Source organism: Astatotilapia calliptera, chromosome 23 (genome assembly GCF_964374335.1).
Source record: "Astatotilapia calliptera chromosome 23, fAstCal68.1, whole genome shotgun sequence".
NCBI lineage: Eukaryota > Metazoa > Chordata > Actinopteri > Cichliformes > Cichlidae > Astatotilapia > Astatotilapia calliptera.
This window is the reverse complement of record NC_137443.1, coordinates 26798152-26816603: the sequence shown is the minus strand read 5'-3', so window position 1 is coordinate 26816603 and position 18452 is coordinate 26798152. Positions and strand designations below refer to the sequence as shown.

Genomic DNA, 18452 nt, shown 5'->3' with positions numbered 1-18452 from the left:
GACAGGAAATGATGTTTAACCATCTATAAACACAAACTATTAAGTAGCAAATAATATTGTCATTTCGTGGTTTGTTAAAAGTAGAAAAACTGATGTAAATCTGTGTTGCAATGGTTATTGTAGACATGCCAGTAATCAGATTATGTATGGGTCTCAGTAAGAAACTTAGTTAAACATTTTACTAATAACTAATAGCAGTAATAACTTGGCGGATTGTAATAATAACTAGACTAATGTAGGGGGTCCAAAATGAATGTAATGTACTTGTCTGCCAAACTAAGTGAAAAATCAAGAATGAATTGGTCCTGGAGAGATACAAAGGTAACTACCAATTTATCGTTTATTACCAATGTTTATTATAAAATGTTAGACTTTTTTCTTTTACATACAGAGAAACTACAGCTCAAATGGGTCAGCCCCGTTTGGAGAAAAATAATCTGTCACGTCTCGGTGTCCAATTTTCTCTTGGACTTCCTCTGCTAGAAAAACCTTGTGATGCAAGTAGAGTTATAAAAAAAGAACTGAGCCATTCAGCCAATAACAGATGATATCATGTACTCTGATGCTTTGCGGTGTTCAGTCCCAGGTCGTGGGTGTTGTGTTGTGCTCTCTGAAGCGAGGATGACAGGCTCAGACTGTGGCTGATTTGATCAGATGTCAGCAGCCAGCACTTTCACCTGATCTACCAGCTGGGTGTAAACGTGAGCAGATGGGCCAGCCGACTGAGCCGCTGTCCCAATCCTCATATTACAATGCTGTTGCTGCTCCCCTCCGGAGTCCAGTCAATGGCCAAAGACTCCTATTCAAGCACCGTGGCTCCTTCTACAAAGCCGGTTATCTTGATTTGTAAATGAGCTGGATTGTTTAAGTGCTAATCCTCCAGATGAGATTGAGGTGATGTCTTACTCATTTTGATTCCTTTCCCTAGGTGGCGCTCTTGTTTTTTTTTAGCCTGTCCTCTAATTATCGACACTGACAAACTCCACTGTTTGCTTATATTAGATGTACATTTGGCAATTAACAACAAGCCGAGCCGCAGTCAGATTAACATAAAGAGTAATGTTCTGATAGGTAAACATGTGCTGCTCCGTTCTGTCTGCTATGTTTACAAGCGTTAATACTCCTCCTCCTCTTAAGCAATTAGCTGAAATATGACTAATTAGAGGTTATACATATGCAAACATCCAGTCCAATCCAGTCGGGCCCCCGCCCACAAACAGCAGTGGTGGCATTCACACAGACAACAAGCCATGAAGGAGAGACGGAGCGTTTTCGCCAGTGCCATTCACAATTATGAGCGCGGAGCAATTGTGTCTTATTAGCAGTGGTGGCGAGACTAAACTTTACCGGGCAGGGGTCCTCAGGGAGGGGGAAGTAAGAGGAAGGTGGTGGCGGTGGCGATGGAGGTGGGGGCGGAGGTAGCGAAGCAGCTGTTGCTGTTTGTTTATGCAACTCAGCAACATACGAGCGGTGGGGTCCCTCTCCGGCGCTTGGCGGGGCCTCGACTCTCCCTGCTTGATCTTTGAAGGTTGGGGCTGTTTGAACAATTCCTCCCAGTCCTCCCAGTGTCCTGCGCGCCACCATCTGTCTCCCCAGGAATGTGGGTAGAGTCAGCACACACCCCAGCATTTGTCAAGGCTGAACTGGGAGGAGGGAGTCGCTCTGCTTTTCCCCCTAGCAAGCTCAGAGAAAATGTGTCTCTCTCTCTTTTTTTCTTTTATCCATATTTACTAACCATTTAACATCCCTACCTCCCACTTGGAATTAATTGTTTTGTGAGTGACGAGCCAGGTTTACACACCCCGTGTTGTTGTTGCTGAGTATTATTATATTTTGATTTTTCTTTCCCTTTTTTTAAGAGAGGAAGGCTCTGTTTGAATTGCAAATGTGATGGATTGCAACTGATGTTTACCTTTTTTTTGAACAGCAAAATCAAGGCCGGGCCCATGTGCTGGCTTCTTTATCCCAAGATTATTAAAGAGACATTTGAGGGTTTTTTGTTTTTGTTTTTTTTGGGGGGGGGACCTAATTACTGCAACACATTTGCAGAGGGGAGGAAAGAAAAAAAAGTGAAATTCAGAGATGGTGTGAATACAGGTATGCTGGCGAGAGAGAGCTCACAGATGATTCTGAATACATTTTGGACTGATTAGACCCCAAATTAATGAAAAGTAGATCACATCGGCACCTCTAATGAAGGAGAAACGCTCTAAAAAAAGACTCTTTTCATTTATTCTATTTTCTGGGCTGCCAAATTCTAAAGGCAGGCCTCCTTTGGCTGTGCAGCCAGGAAATTAAAAGGTATGTGATTCTCTCTGTTATCGCCGCCGCTGCCTGTAGTTGCTCAATGGAGGTGGGAGTAGAAAGCCAAGATGCTTCGTTTGCGACAGGAGCCATTTGGCTTGTAGCGTGAACTGAACTCTTACCCCCTCCATGTTTGTACATTTTTCTTTTTTTTAAATCTCTTTCTCTCTCTCTCGCTCTTTTTTTTTCTCTCTCTCACAGCACCAATTGCTCAACCAAGCGGCCGGCAACCGCAAGTTCAAATGCACCGAGTGCGGCAAGGCCTTCAAATACAAGCACCATCTGAAGGAACACCTCCGGATTCATAGCGGTGAGTTGCAGGAAGAACGCTGCCCTGCTCTTTGAAAGTTTGTGGCGAGACGAGGTTGGGATATAAAGTAAATACTCTTCAGTTTTAAAGAACGACAACGCCACCCTGGGAATTTCACCCAGAGAATACTGGAAATGACACTAAATCACCAAAAAGGCACTTAGGTTCGCTATACTCAATCCAGAGACGAGGTTCAATAATAAACAAATTGACAATTTATTGGTAATTATTTAAAACACCGAATAAAAACATAATCATAAATATTCAAATACAAATATGCTTAAAAAGGTATTCAGAGCTGAGGCTTACCAGTGGAGGGGCAGGGATGCCACACACAACTAAAGAAAGAAAACACACCAAAACACAAGTGCAACACACTATCACACACTCACACTAATAAACTAGACAAGGCAGGTGTGTACACTCAAGGGATCCCACCACCAAGGCACCCTAGTCTCCTCCACATCGGCACTCCGCATCTGAATAAAAGAAACAAAGAAAATGTTAATATATTACAACAAACTAATGTGTAGCACCGGGGGATAACCCAACTGCAGGACCACACTGGTGATCTACAGCTAGAAAAAGGGCCTCCCACCAGTGGTGTAACAGAAAATCCAAACTACAAATCAAAAAGCAATAAAACAACATACAATCTGAATAAAACTCTAAAATCTGGAGCAAACGGAATCGCCGTACTGCTCCAACTTGCCGTCCACACGACGATAAGTTAACAGTCAATCAATATGCACGCCAGCTGACTCCGATAACCGGCATGCATATGGCCGTTGTCCACGCCGACGTCCACTGTAAAAGCTGACAGCAGCAGGGAAAGAATTCTCACAACGGGAACAGACGGTAAAAGCACAGCAAGGCAAAACAGCAGCACTTCAGTTCGCGTAGCTTGGCGCAAAACTAAGGCCCACACTTCCTGCGAAACATAATAAATAATTACTATAAAAGAACAATAGAAGGCAGAGAGCGTAACAAAAGTTGATTACGTACCAAGTAAGCCGGGTCACAGAACGTAAGCAGAATAGCTCAGAGGAGGCTTCTATAGCTACGACCAGCCGCGATGGAGGCTTCAGAAGAATAACCCGCAAATGATCTCCACCACACCGATGGGAAGTCAGGTGACCAAAAAGGAGATCACAGGCAAGCGACGCAGAGACACTCAAATGGCCACTATTTATACCAGCGCCCCCTAATGGGCCAGGCTGAAAGTGGGTTGGACCGAAGGATAACATTCATCCTGCCACATTCTCATAACGGTGATTTAAGGATCCACAGATATTCCTTTTGGTTTATTTTGGACACTCGTCGGCTGTTAATGGACACTGAAGTCCTCGGGGTGTGCAATATTTGCTTATGTGTGTGAAGCTTTTAAATTGAATTGAATTTATTTGTTTACTTGTTGCAAACTTTCCTTTTTATCAGCCTTAAACAAAGACTATTTTGTTGCAGAGTTCAGATGTGCACATTAAACTTACTTCAAAACTTCATGTACTGTGGAGCTGTTATTCTGGTAATACAAGCATGAAACAAATAGTATCCTTACCTAGGAAGCCCTATTGCTCAACTATAATTTATTATTTTATATAATTTAATTTAATTTTAATGCAGTTTTTTCAGATTATATTGACTTTAGGTTCAAAGCAAAACATGAAGAATTAAATAACTTTTACATTTTCTTAACAGTGCCCCAACTCTTAAGGAATTTGTTTTTTCAATTAATTCCTACAGTTTATTGGATGGGAGCCTTTTTCCCTACAAATAAAATCAAATAAAAATAATTTCATGTCCATCACACTTGTTTGAACATGCTTAAAATGTCCAAAACAAAAGTAGTCAGTGAGGTTTCCATGCCTTTGTGTTTAGTGTCTTTGTGTGCTCACTGAGCTGAGCAGAAAATGTTAAAGCTAATAAATGTTAAAGAATGGTTTACTTTCACTCAAAACATGTAAGTACAAAAAAAGAGCAAAGATCTCTAAACCAATTCAGTTTGGCAGAAAATAAAGAAAACGCAGACACTATACTGGAAGATTACCGGCTCTAGCGCATATCGCACATCTTGGCACAATTCAGTTAATTTCAATTCTGTTTTATTTACATAGCACCAGTTCACAGCAACAGCCACCTCAAGGCATTTTATATTGTAAAGTATAGACCGTAAAATAATATGAGAGAAAAAGCAAAATTGCATGACCCCCCTTTGAGCCAATTGGTTGTTTACTGGTCTTGGCTAACCATCTATATTTCTTGTTTCAGGTGAAAAACCTTATGAGTGCCCCAACTGCAAGAAGCGCTTCTCTCACTCGGGCTCCTACAGTTCCCACATCAGCAGCAAAAAGTGTATTGGCTTGATTGCAGTCAATGGCAGGATGCGCAGCAACATGAAGACAGGCTCCTCCCCTACCTCTGCCTCCGCCTCCCCCACTAACACTGCCATCACCCAGCTGCGACAAAAGCTTGAGAACGGAAAGCCACTCAGCCTCGCCGAGCACAACAACCACCTGAACATCAAGACGGAGCCGCTGGACTTCGACTACAAGCTGATGATGGCTTCTCATGGATTTGCCGCTCCTGGGCCTTTCATGAATGGAGGAGTGGGGGGAAACAGCCCACTTGGGATCCACCACAGCTCGGCCCAGAGCCCCTTGCAGCATCTTGGGATGGCCGGACTTGAAGCGCAGCTCCTGAGCTACCCGGGTCCACTGGGGAATAACCTGAGCGAAGTACAGAAGGTTCTCCAGATCGTGGACAACACTGTGTGCAGGCAGAAAATGGACTGCAAGCCAGAAGAGCTCTCCAAGCTCAAAGCCCACATGAAGGAGCTGGGATCCCAGATAGAGGAGCAGAAACAAGCGCTGACAACGGCTCAGGTCGGTCTTCCACTTGTCAATCACAACGGCGCCACCAAAAGCATCATCGACTACACATTAGAAAAAGTGAACGAAGCCAAAGCCTGCCTCCAGAGCTTGACTACAGACTCAAAGAGACAGATTAGCAATATCAAACGAGAGAAACCCAACCACATGCTTGAAGGAGGTGTGGATGAGAAGGTGCAGGAAAACAACATGTTTACACCTTACGCTTGCCAATACTGCAAAGAAACCTTCCCCGGGCCAATACCTTTGCATCAACACGAACGCTACCTGTGTAAAATGAACGAGGAGATCAAAGCTGTGCTGCAGCCCAGTGAGAATTTGATGCCCAATAAACCAGGGATATTCATGGAGAAGAACACTCACTTACCCTCCTCCGTGTTGTCTGAGAAGGTACTCACTGGGCCTCTTAACCCTTACAGGGACCACATGTCTGTGTTGAAGGCATACTCTGCCATGAACATGGAGCCCAACTCGGAGGAGCTGCTCAAGATTTCCATAGCGGTCGGTCTTCCTCAGGAATTTGTCAAGGAGTGGTTTGAGCAGCGAAAGATGTACGAGTACGGCACTAACAGGACCCCACCACTAGAGCACAGGAACAACATGGATATGGTTGTCGGAACAAATAACCACCACACTCCACCAAAAGACTCTTTGGCAGCTAGGTCGCCACTGTCTCTAATCAAGCCTACTGACCGCATCACATCACCCTCCATAGCAGAGCTCCATAACAACGTGAACAACTGTGACAACTCGCTCAGACATTTGAAAAACCACCAGTTCAGCGGCAGCCAAACCAAACCCACAGGTGAAAAGTTGGACCACTCCCGCAGCAACACCCCTTCCCCGCTAAATCTGTCCTCCACTTCTTCCAAAAACTCTCACAGCAGCTCCTACACTCCAAACAGCTTGACTTCAGAAGACCTGCAGGCTGAGCCGCTGGACCTGTCTCTGCCGAGACTCATGAAGGAACCCAAGCATGCACTGACTGTCAAAAGCAGACCTAAAGTCAACAGTATTACCATTGACCATAACAGCATCCCTTCTCCCCGAGAGCACTTCGAAGAGCCTTTGAACTTGGCCTATCTCAAAAAGGATTTCTCAGGCTCTACCAACAATGGAAACTTAGAAAAAAGCACTAGCCCCATCTTCGGCATTAACCCGTTTGCGGCCAAACCCTTGTACACGTCGCTTCCACCTCAGAGCGCTTTCCCACCCGCCACATTCATGCCCCCGATGCAGGCCAGCATACCAGGTCTTAGGCCCTATCCGGGCATGGATCAAATGGGCTTCCTACCACACATGGCCTACACTTATGCAGCAGGGGCAGCTACCCTTGCCGAGATGCAGCAGAGGAGAAAGTACCAGCGGAAACCAGGTTTCCAGGTAAATAAGCCACCTGTGGTTTTGTGAAAGCCCCAGGCTCACTCAGATTCTCTGAAATGATCTGAACTCATTTCTGTACTAATTAAAAAACCACTCAGGAGTTAGGAGAGTGAAACGCTCACCTGAGGTAGACTGAACTGGCATAGGCGATGGAGATAAACAGCTGTGACACAACCCCGGGGTGGAAAAAGTGAGGCGTCATTAGTGGGAGGAAAGGAGGGCCTGTGCAGCCTGTGTTCAGCTGTTTTAGCAGTAATATCATTCAGTGATGAAAAAGAAAAAGCTTTGAGGATTGCTTCTACTTCCTTGACTTCATTTTAACTGGATTATCTCATCCCGTCTTAATGAGCCTCCAGCCCTTCTACCAGAGTTTCATTTGCAGATTTATGAATGTTAGTGGTGTTTTAATTTTTACCCTCAAAAAAACACTGGCACAAAATATCAAACAGCATCAGGTTAAAATATATGACAGGACCCATATTGGCCCTAAAGTTTAATCTCGTTAAAGCTCTAATTGTTACCACTCTGCACAGTAAATTTTACCCGCTGGAGTACATTAATGCTCTCGACTCCAGTCCTCCTCCAGAGCTGGCCTGAACTCACATATTTTGTTATTAAATATGGGTGAAAGGCCTTTGTAAAAATGACAAAGGTGAGCCCCGGAGCTGTGCACTTCTCTGAAATTTCCCATTGCAACTTTGCTGCATTTTAAAGAGAGCCAAAGCCAAAATGAGCTTCTACATGTGGATTAATAATGCACAGTCTCCATGTTCATTACCAGTGAATGCTGAAGGCTGTTTAACATAGAGGGAGCCATTTTGATGAAAAAAAGTATTAATAATGTTTCCTATTCTAAGTTATTAAATTAGATTTTAAAAATACAGCTACAGGCGTTTAGTTCAAATTGATTGCAGAGTGATAGTGGTCCCTTCTTAAAACACAGTGCAGTGCTGTCCCCACATTATCACACACATATTCATTAAGGAAAGCTTCAGTGGCTCAATATTGGCCATTAAGGTGCACCTTCTGATTTTAATCATTATATGAGTTTGCAATGTCAAGAATGGCTCACTGTGCCTCCTCTAATGTTATAATATTGTTCTCCATCAATTCATATTTAAGACTAATCTTCATCATAAAAGAGAATTTTAAAGGAATGTGCAGAATTAACGCTCGTGTACAAAATTAGACCACACTGAATACACCATTATAGCGGTGTTTCATAATGAGGAGACTGTCAGTTATAGATGGGTGATATTACTGCAGAGCTGAAAGTTTTATAAGAAATAAACGCCGGTATGTGCTGGTAATCAAAAATGCATGAGAACATGTAGCGTTGTGTGATTGTTTGGGAGGAACGCTTCAGTGTAATGATCCTATGTGGACAAATGGTGTCTGGCTAGATATTTTTATGATCTTTCACCAGCTATTGTTTAAAGAAAAGAGGATATTCACGACTAAATAACTTCCTTTTTTTGCGTTGATCTTCTGGACTTTCCTTTAAAATTTAACAGTTAGTTTAGAAATTAGCATGCTATCAGTAACTTTATATTAATGTAATATGAAGCAGTTATGACCTAAACTCACAAAAATCAGCTAATAATGTAAATCAATGTAATTTAAAATAATATAAGTATCAAGTATGAGCTTTTCCACCAACGTAGATTGAGCTACAAAGTGTTTGTAGTTTTGCTAAATGACACTCTCAAAGCATACTAATTAGCTAACAAACACTTAGCTGTTAATATAGCAATTAGCATGACACCTAATTGCTAACTTTTTGTCAAACTTCATACAATTTTTCAAGATATATCATAGCAAACCTAAATATAAGAAATTGCAACTAAAATTATAAACATTAGCTTTCTCTCAAATTAGTATTAGGAGTTAATAAACCGGCACATGAACACAGGCACCTTATTTTTCCTTAATTTAGTTATAATTAACTGTCACCTTAAAAGATTATATAGCTTGAAAATGTAACTACTAGTACAAGGTTGTTTTTCTAGCAAGACAAAGTTAGCAGGAAAAATAAACTTTAGCATTTCTAACATACATATTCTAAAAAAATAAACAACTAATAAACTTTTTTCACATTTAAAAAAGTATACACTGCTTATAAAGAGCTTATAGGTTTTATAGCTTTATAGATAAAATAAACTCCACTTTTCATTAAAACCAGATAGTGGGTTAACAAATATTAGCTTTTTTGCTACAGCGGCTTAAGGTAAATACCCTTCTAAAGGGGTTAAAAACTCCCAGCAGCTCAGAAAATATTTATTGTGTTTGCTAAAAAAAATTTGTCACACCTTTTGAGATTATAACACGAACGCTCTTTGAGCAATGTGTAGCATTTTGATATTTACTCTTAATTTACAGTTAGCTTAGCAATTTACACTTCAGAAAAGGGTGTCTTCTGGTTAAACATAACTATAAATAAATAAATTTTTGTTTGAGTCACATTAAGAACATAAACTCATAATTTAAGTAAAAATTTAAAGGGATTACATGTGGAATAATGTCAGCAACAGATATTAGCAACATTTACATGAAGCTAGCTTAAGCTAGAGTCATGTTATTTGCCACATACACAGTGACCACCTCACTGTTTTCTCACTTTTAAAAGAATATACAACATCTCATCATCACACTAAATTCATTATTGTGTTATCCTTTCTCCCTTTTTTTTGTTTGTGATTTTTTTTCTTTTTAGGGGGACCTGCTCGACGGTACACCAGATTACATGTCAGGGCTGGACGACATGACAGACCCCGACTCCTGTCTGTCGCGGAAGAAGATTAAGAAGACCGAAAGTGGTATGTACGCGTGTGACTTGTGCGACAAAACATTCCAGAAGAGCAGTTCCCTTCTAAGACACAAATATGAACACACAGGTATATACTGTTCTAGACCCTTATTTTAAACCCCATGCTTTTTTTATGTTTTAAATGTTTGTGTTGCCAAATCCTATCAGTATGAATATATTTTAATATATATAAATATTTTTTTATGTTATCCCCCTTTTCCCTCCTTCTTTCCTTCTCTGTTTAACCCTTAAGTTGTATATATGTAAACCCACACCTAACTTGCTTCTTCATTGACAGGGTTGAAATCCAGCGAATGAGTAAAGGCTTTGTGTGTTCTTTTTCTGTAATTTTGCAGGTATAGGCAGGATTGTACCATTTATTTCCCAATCATGTCTTCCTGTATGAACCACTTTGCTATCTTTAAAGACACACATCAATTCACCTAGATATGTAAAGCCAGCAAAAGGCCCCCTAATGCCTTTATCGGCCCTATTATTGACGATAGATCACATCAGCGGAGTAGTGCTTAGAAGCTTCAGAGCACCGATAACAAGTCTTTCATTATAGTTATTATACAGAGATCCTCTTTCACCAAGTTGCATCATTTATTTTATCCACTATCTGTAGAGAAGCGCTCTGTGCTTTACGCAGCCTTCGTGTTATCTGGTTGGACATAAAAGGGAGGGAGGCTCCACCGTCAGATCTCCTCTTCATTTAAAAGAGAAAATATGGGGTGGGGCGCGGGGATGCGTTATCTCCACTCCTGATGCGTCGCTGTGTGTTTTTAACAATATCGTGCCAGATGTTGGACCTGGAGTGCAGTTTCGGAGCTGTCAGAGGGGGGAGTCATGTGATTTGTGCGAGGCAGGAAGCCATATTTCCACACGTGGTGAGCAGCAGTTAGGGAAATGCCAAAATTAGAGGCTTCTTTGTAGCTTTTTAAAAAGAATCCAGGTATATTTTAGGTGAAGGAGTGTGGGGAAAAAGTGCCATTTAGCCAGCCATAAAACATCTCACCCTGCACTCTTGGACAGCTCGGGTTTCTCATTTTGAGCCTTGGCATCTGAGCCGCGCCGTCATATTTGGTAGGGAAAGAGCTCCAGCTCAAAACCTAATATAGTCCCAGGCCTCGCCATGAACTCGAATTGCAATTGGAGATGAGCAGGGTTACCCCTCGGAGCCTTCCCCGCCCCACAGCCCCATCTCGGGTTTGTTTACCCCTTTGTCGCCTTCTCTGTTTGTTTGCTTTTGCAGTAGTTTATTTATGTTGCATTCATCAGTGTGGCACGCAGGGCCTAAAATAAGTAGTTGCGGTTGAGTTTCTTCATGCTTCAACCACAGGAGGGGAATTTCCATAATGTAGGCCTGTGAATGCGAGCACGCTTTTCTCATCGTGCTCCCAATTTGAATAAACAAATAGCCCAAAGTCGTAAGTTGGATTTAATGCTCGGTGATGTCATTTTTACTCCATGCCATCCAGTTCATCAGAGTTTTTCCTCAATATTTTGCTTTGATTCTGACTTGTGTGTGTGTGTGTGTGTGTGTGTTTGATTTGCTGTGGCTGCAGGACGCCTCTCACGTCCCTTTCGTTTTTTCTCTGCTTTGTGTCTCCGCAGGCAAGAGGCCGCACCAGTGCCAGATCTGCAAGAAAGCCTTCAAACACAAACACCATCTCATCGAGCACTCCAGACTGCACTCGGGGGAGAAACCTTACCAATGCGACAAGTGCGGGAAGAGGTTCTCGCACTCGGGCTCATACTCGCAGCACATGAACCACCGCTACTCCTACTGCAAGCGTGAGGCCGAGGAGCGGGAGGCCGCAGAGAGGGAGGCCCGCGAGAAGGGCCACCTGGAGCCCACCGAGCTGCTCATGAGCAGGGCGTACTTGCAGGGCATGACTCCTCAGGGTTACCCAGAGCTGGCGGAGCGAGAGGCTATTCTGAGGCATGACGTGGTGAACGGAGGGATCAGAGATGCAGGGCGAAAGGAAGTGGATGGAACGTACGCAAAGATTGGACGGAGGGACGACGAGTTTGAGGAGGAGGAGGAGGAGAGCAAGAGCATGGACACGGACCCGGACACGTTGAGGGACGAGGAGGAGAACGGAGAGCACTCGATGGACGATAGCTCGCTGGACGGCAAAACGGAAACCAAATCGGATCACGAGGACGCGATGGAGGATGGCGTGTAATCGGCGGTGACACTTCAGAAGCTTCCCATCTTTAGAAGTTTAAAAAAAGAAAAACTAATGAAAAAAAAAACAAAAGAAAAGAAAAGAAAAAAAGTTTTTAAGTTTCTCTCTTTTCGGTTCAAGTATTCTTACCTGCTCGGTTTAAAACGCCGTGTTTTAAGCTGTACGTGCACGTGCCTGAAGCTTCCGGGAAGCTTGACGGACTCCTCAACGTGGACTCAAATATCAATCCGGAAGAGGAGGAGGAGGAAGAAGGAGGCATTGAAGGGGGAAGGGGGAGGCTTGGGTTTGTGAAATAAGCTGCATTATGCAAACCGAACAATGAATAAATGAATACATTTCAAAAAATGTACAGTACTAAGGCCTAAAAATATGTGTGGTGCTAACCTCCTCAAATAAAAACCCCTGTGTTCCATAGTATTTATAGCACAACTAGTGACTTGTACAAATTGCACTCCGCTTCTATAATCATGAACAAAAATAATAAAAAGTATTGCCTATGTATATATTTATACAGTGTTGGAAAAAGAGCAGTAGTATCTGCACTACTACAGTCCTTCAGTATTACCTTTGTTATCACCAACCTACCTACGGTGTCGTCTTTAGTTTTCATCTCCAGCCACACTGTTTTAGGCCTCTTGAATCAAATGAAGGAATTAAAATTCAAAGACTGTGTGAAGGAGCTTTCCCCCCCCGTTTATTTTTTTGTTTGTTTCTTTATTATTTTTTTTAAAAGAGACCTTCATTTTAAGGGAAAATACAGTTTTACGGACAGATGTTGTTTTTTGGGGAGGGTCAAAAAAAAAATGAAGGACGAAGCCTTTGTAAGGTGTTTTTGATAAGAAAAAAGAAGCCTTATATGCAAACCTTTTAACCTGTGTGTTTTCTGCAAGTGCCACCCTCGTATTGTGTAAAAGGAAGGTTACTTTTTTTCACCAGCTTCAGTATTGATGAAATGGTTCACCGTTGTTCTTTGAAGCACCCGTGTCAGTATTATAGGCAGCAGTTCCTTAGTTTACATTATGTTGTGCAATGTTTTCTCACCTCTTTTCTTTGTCAGTATTACACCAAACCATTTTTTCTTCTTTTTTTTTTGAAAACAACAAATTGCATTTCATTTATTTGTAGGTTGAAAAGAAAACATTATTTATGTGGCCCATTTTATATTTCCTAATTTTATTTATTTCATACTGTTGTGTACAGTACTATAGTTCTTCAATATATAGATATATTTTAGTAAAAAGGAACATGGTGTCGATCATAGGGGCAAATTTTACGTAAAGAGAGCATTTATTGTGTTTTGAAACATTGTGAAATGCGAAGTTTAATCTTATTTTATTTTTATTTTTTTTTCCTTTATTTTCCAGCTACTGGAAAATTCCAAATTTGGGAACTTTTATACAATTGTGAAAACACTGTATTTTCGACTGAAAAATTCCACTTTCTTCATCTTTGTTTCTTTTTTTAAGCTAAAAAAAATGAAGAGGGACTGTTAAATACTATGTATGATATCATGACTGAAGAAGAATCTTTCCTGAAATGTCTTTGTAAAAGTATTATTGAATTCTTAATTTGTAATTTCTCTTGAAAATGACCCTGCTCGAATAAAAGTAGCCAAATTACAGAGTACCAAACCCTCGGGGCTTCGTGTTTGTTCACAAACGGTGAGGTGTGCTTGGCTTCGTCACAATGAACTCTTTCTTTTCAGATGGATTAAAGTCAACTGAGCCCGGCCCTCCTGCTGATTATCACTATTTTAAGATGAGAAAACAACATAAATGCCACGACCAAAGTTTTAAACAATAAAGCCAAAAATATTCTGTATTAGTTTCTTAGTAAATCACATTAAATGACTAAAACTTGGATTCCAGTCACTGGAATGTGTGAATGTGAATCAATCTGCCAATGAAAATAGTCTCATCCTGTTTTTACTGAATTTGCTGAAATGTGCTGTGTCCAGCTGTTCTGGAAGTGTTCTTTTACAGGTTAAAAAATGCTGTACATATAAAACAAATTATTAATTTAGACAAGAAAACACAAAGTGAAGCTTTTTAAAACCTCTAAAAAATATTAAAATCATATTTGGAAGCTTTTCTTTTGAAACAAATGACATTTTAACGCTTTAATTAAAGCATCTTGAGCAAATTGCTGTAAGCAGATAACATACTTATGTAGCTGTCAGCAGGTTTAAGAATCAAAATGATTTGCTTTGTTTCACTGAGTTACTCCCGCTGATTGGAGGACCAAATGTACACCAGAGCAAACCTACGACTACTACTTACTTAAAGGCTGGTTTAAGGCAAGAAAACACAAGGCGAAGACACATTTAAAGGTTTTTAAAGCATATTTGAAGCTTTTATTTTGACGCATGACAATTTTGATAAACTCCTTGTTGTTTCACTGAATTGATCCGACTAACTGAAGGATCTAACATGCACCGATCCAACTTATCCCTGATAATTCTAAATAAATACACCACCTCCGCTTAATAACTGATTAAAAGCTACTACAAGAAAACTCAAGACACATTTAAAGGATTTAAAACCCTTAAAGGTTTTATTTAAAGCTCGTTTTGAAGTATGAGATTGTATGATAATATTTAATAGTTCATAATAAACCCCCCTCTTCCTCCCGTTATAGTGAAGCACCTGAGAAGCTACAGTGATGACAGTAATAAAAATGCTGCATGTATCATTCAATATCAACACTGATTATTGAAAAAGCACGAATAGTTTAAATAAAAACACATTTGGAAGTTTTTGTATTAAAGTATTAAAATATGGTGTTTATTGAGCCTTTAACTATATTCTTTATATTGCTTTCAGCTAGAATAGATGTGTGATTTAAAGGCATCTTTTGCTGTTTCTCCACATTTTTGAAGTAAAGGGTAGTTCTATATATTCTATATGTGATTTTCAATTAAAAACCAATATTAAAAAAAAAACAAGCAAATGCAACTGCATTCCCAGATTACTTTAAAGGCTTCAGAAAAATGTCAAAATCAGTGAAATAACACTAGATAAAAAGAGCAGAAGCTTTTAAATGTAAAGAAACTTTTTTGTGATTTTTATTTTGAAGTATGACAACATAACATTAAAGCACCTTCAGCTGATCTGAGTTGCTGAAAGTACATTTAGGGAAGAAAGTATCATCTTTAGGTTAGGTTCAACTATCTGAGATCCTGGGACCTGCGATTTTTATGGTTTTGTGAGGATTATTTCAAATATAAAATGTTAGGAGCTGATGACTAAAATTTTCTGCTGCTTTTGTTCTACCAGCATTAAACAATAAATGTCATTCAGATTTAAAAGTGTCACATTGGACATGAAACATGTGACCTCGATTTTTTTATAAAGTTTCACAGTGAAACATCTCTAAAAATTGAACATTTTTATAACAGCTAGTGAAAAAAAAAGGAACTTTCTGCCTTTTAATTGTTTATCTATCAATTGTTTACTTCAGTGTAGTCTGAATGGACATGAAGGAAGTGTTTATAAGAAGATAAAAGTTGTAAAACCTTAGAAAATAGAGTAAAAATTTAAAATTTATCCCATTTTCCAAAGCCTTTGCTGGGCTGACTCTGGCCCCCAGGCCTTATTTTTGACACCTGGGGTTTAAACCCTATCAAACTGATAATATCCAACAGAAAGACCAAAAAACTACTAATAATGAAATTCACTGCCTACAGAATAACACATGTATTAATCTGCTACTGAAAATAGTACTTATAAATAGTCCAAATGCACTACTTCATTTTGATTAAGTGTAAACTACAGTGATCAGCTGTTTTGGTAAATTACTAAACTTTTTCTTTGATGAAACTGTGTGTTTTTACCTGACTTATTCAATTAATATTTATTTGTCTGCACAAGACAGCATTTATTTTTAATGGAGACAATGGACGGGGTTAATCAGAAGCTCTTTTAAAGCTTCTTGAATGTGTGTGAGTATATAAAAGTTGTGAAATCTGCTTGAACAATTAAAGTACAAGTTTGTGAAATCGTGTGTCCAAATCAGAGCTGCCAACAAATTTTAACTGTCTTAATGTGGTTCGTTAGCCGAGGGTTCATTGCAGGGTGGTCTTCCTTGTCACCTAATAAGTGAAAGATCCTGGTTTGATCCAGGAAGAGAGATGCAAATCCCTTTGGGACTGCGTCTGGAATGATATCTCGTGTTAAAAAAATTTACATTTAAAAACCTGCCAAATCAAATGTGTGGAGCTACCATTTTCCAACTAGGTTATTTCGTGTCTAGCATAAGAAATGGCTTTACCTTTTCAGGCACATTACAAAGATCTGTAAACAAGGATTGACTCAATTTCTCCTTTCAAAATAAAGCTACCAATTTCAAATTAAAGCATTTGCAAGTATCTATTCAACATTATAATTAAATATAACAAAAACAAACACTGCAATTATGGTTCAAGGATGCCAAATGTAAGCATTTGTTTCTTTTCTATCATGACATTAAAGATTTCTTGGGTTTGGACTTGTGGCGAGACTGAAGAAGACATCTGAAGGTTTCATGTTGAACCCGTGACCTGCATTTTTTCACCGTTTTCTGACATTTTTTTTCTCCCCTAACCAAAAATCAGCTCCTCATTTCCTGAATCTCTTTTTTTGAAACTTCCCTCTCCCCTGACAGGTGGACTCCATCGGAGGAGTCCTCTCCAGTGGAGAAGACGCTCGCTTCTATCATCCACTCACGCGGCGTTATGCAGATTAAAAGCAACATCAAAAGGCAGAGATAAAAGCGCCAAAGGTTGAGCGATGCCAAACATCAGAACGCGCTTTGCATATCTCGATTTTCCTATCGATCGGCACGCCATCGGATCATGCGCGGACCTTCTCGCAGATAAAAGAGGGGGTCTTAAATGATTAGCTGATGAATTTGATAATGTGCCGTGAACCGCCTGGACAATTACGCATGCGGAAAAATGAGCGGGTGAGGAGGGAATCCTCTGGAGTATATCACTATCATTAAGGGAGAAATTTTCAACCTTCCTCTACTTCTGCATTTTACATCTATTAGACTTGCATACAAGACTGCGTCCGCCACTCTCTAACTTTACAAGCCACTAATGGGGAAGGTCAAAGGTCGAGATGGGAGTGATGAAACATTCCTGCAACCCTAAAGTAAAGGAGGCAGAGAGTGAATTGGAAACAGAGGAAAGAAATGACAGGATTTCAACTTATTAGATGGTGTAGAGGAAAATAAAACAGGGAAAAGGTGCAAAAGGCAGAAGATGAGTTTTCCACTTCTGTTTACATTAGAATCTGCTGATTTCTGAAGTGTGTCTGCCATCCAGCTCCTGCGCGTTTCTTCCTTCTGTATGAATTCCCGCTGTCACTCTTAAATATTGACTGACACTGATGTTGATCCAGTCTACTCTTACATTTACTGATCAATACTGTCTCATACTATTAGCCCTGGGCCCAGAGGAGGACAGCTTTTAATTGCAATCAAGCTGCATGATGGTGCCCTGAATTGATTTTTTTTCTGTCTGTGTGTTTCTGTATGTTTGTGTGTGTGTGTTTTCTATAAATATGTTTTGACAGAAAATTGAAATTTGCTCCTTTAAAATTTTTAAGCTGCACATCACACAGAAAAAAATACATAAAACAAATAAATCAAAAATAAGAGAGGAAAATAATTCCAGTAGCTGCAGTCCCTCTAGCAGCCACTAGAGGCTGGCTCCTACAGTGAGTCTCTCCACATAGACTCCCATGTTAAAAGGTCCAACTTTACAGCAGAAATAAACACAATTATATAGGGTTATGAAAACAGTTTTAATCTCTATACCTGAAGCCCAAATTTGTGAAAACTGCACAGGTTTTGAGTTTTTTAATAACTTACCCATTTCAATTGTTTCAGGACTTAAAATTATGCAGTAGTAGGGGTGTGACCGTGGATGCCAACCACAGACAGTAAGAAGTAGAAGGTGGGAATGAAGATGACTGGACTACAGCAGTGAGTTTGATACCATGAGATGTAAAGAGTAGACAACAGCTAGAAAAGCAGGCAGCCCAGTGAGATCTTCCTTATTGTACCTGCTTGGTTCTTTGCTAATATTTCAGTCATGTGTAGACACAACACTGGTTCATCAGCCTTTCTTATGCTTGAATTTTAGGTCAGTGTAAAATAGCTTAACAAACAAACAAAAACAAAACCATCCACACGAGGATGGTCAGGACTGGACTGAAAATGAGTAAAAAAGCAGAGAAAAACATTGAAAGACCTTCAGAGTTACGAATTATGAAGAGAGCCTAAAAATCCCAAAATAAGTCACTGAAGTCTGCTGCTTTAAATGCAGTTTTATCACCAACAAATATTCATTTTCACATCTTTCAGACTGATCTGTGAAAACCTTGAGCCTGATCGCATGTCTCTCTCTGGTGTTAAGAAGCTGAAAAAGCAGACCTGTCTGGCCGCTCTTCTCGGGCATCGGGGCAGCGATTTTGATCTGTTCTCATGTAAAACGGTGGTGGGAGCACTACCCGGCTCATAGAACATTTAAAAGGGAGGAAAAACAACAACACAAGCGTGTAGTAGTAATTCATACGAGTGTC

The 18452-nt window shown here is 40.3% G+C and overlaps 1 protein-coding gene and 1 long non-coding RNA gene across 5 annotated transcripts in view; one reads left to right on the top strand and one right to left on the bottom strand.

Moving 5' to 3' along the window:
- zeb2b (zinc finger E-box binding homeobox 2b) overlaps positions 1 to 13512 on the top strand; it is a 99769-nt gene extending 86257 nt beyond the window's left edge. For 2 of the 4 annotated variants that reach the window (XM_026158576.2, XM_026158573.2), the window contains exons 7-10: positions 2506 to 2614; positions 4883 to 6885; positions 9599 to 9779; positions 11309 to 13512. In XM_026158576.2, coding sequence (XP_026014361.1) covers positions 2506 to 2614; positions 4883 to 6885; positions 9599 to 9779; positions 11309 to 11883 — 2868 coding nt within the window. In that variant the 3' untranslated portion in view covers positions 11884 to 13512. The remainder of the gene's footprint in view (positions 1 to 2505; positions 2615 to 4882; positions 6886 to 9598; positions 9780 to 11308) is intronic. The other 2 variants (XM_026158577.2, XM_026158578.2) reach the window with 2 other exon arrangements.
- LOC145424499 (uncharacterized) lies at positions 2807 to 3778 on the bottom strand. Its single transcript, XR_013905587.1, has 2 exons — positions 3620 to 3778; positions 2807 to 3545 (listed from the first exon to the last, which is right to left on the bottom strand). It is a non-coding gene; the product is annotated as an uncharacterized LOC145424499 (long non-coding RNA).
- Positions 13513 to 18452: the final 4940 nt, after the last annotated feature.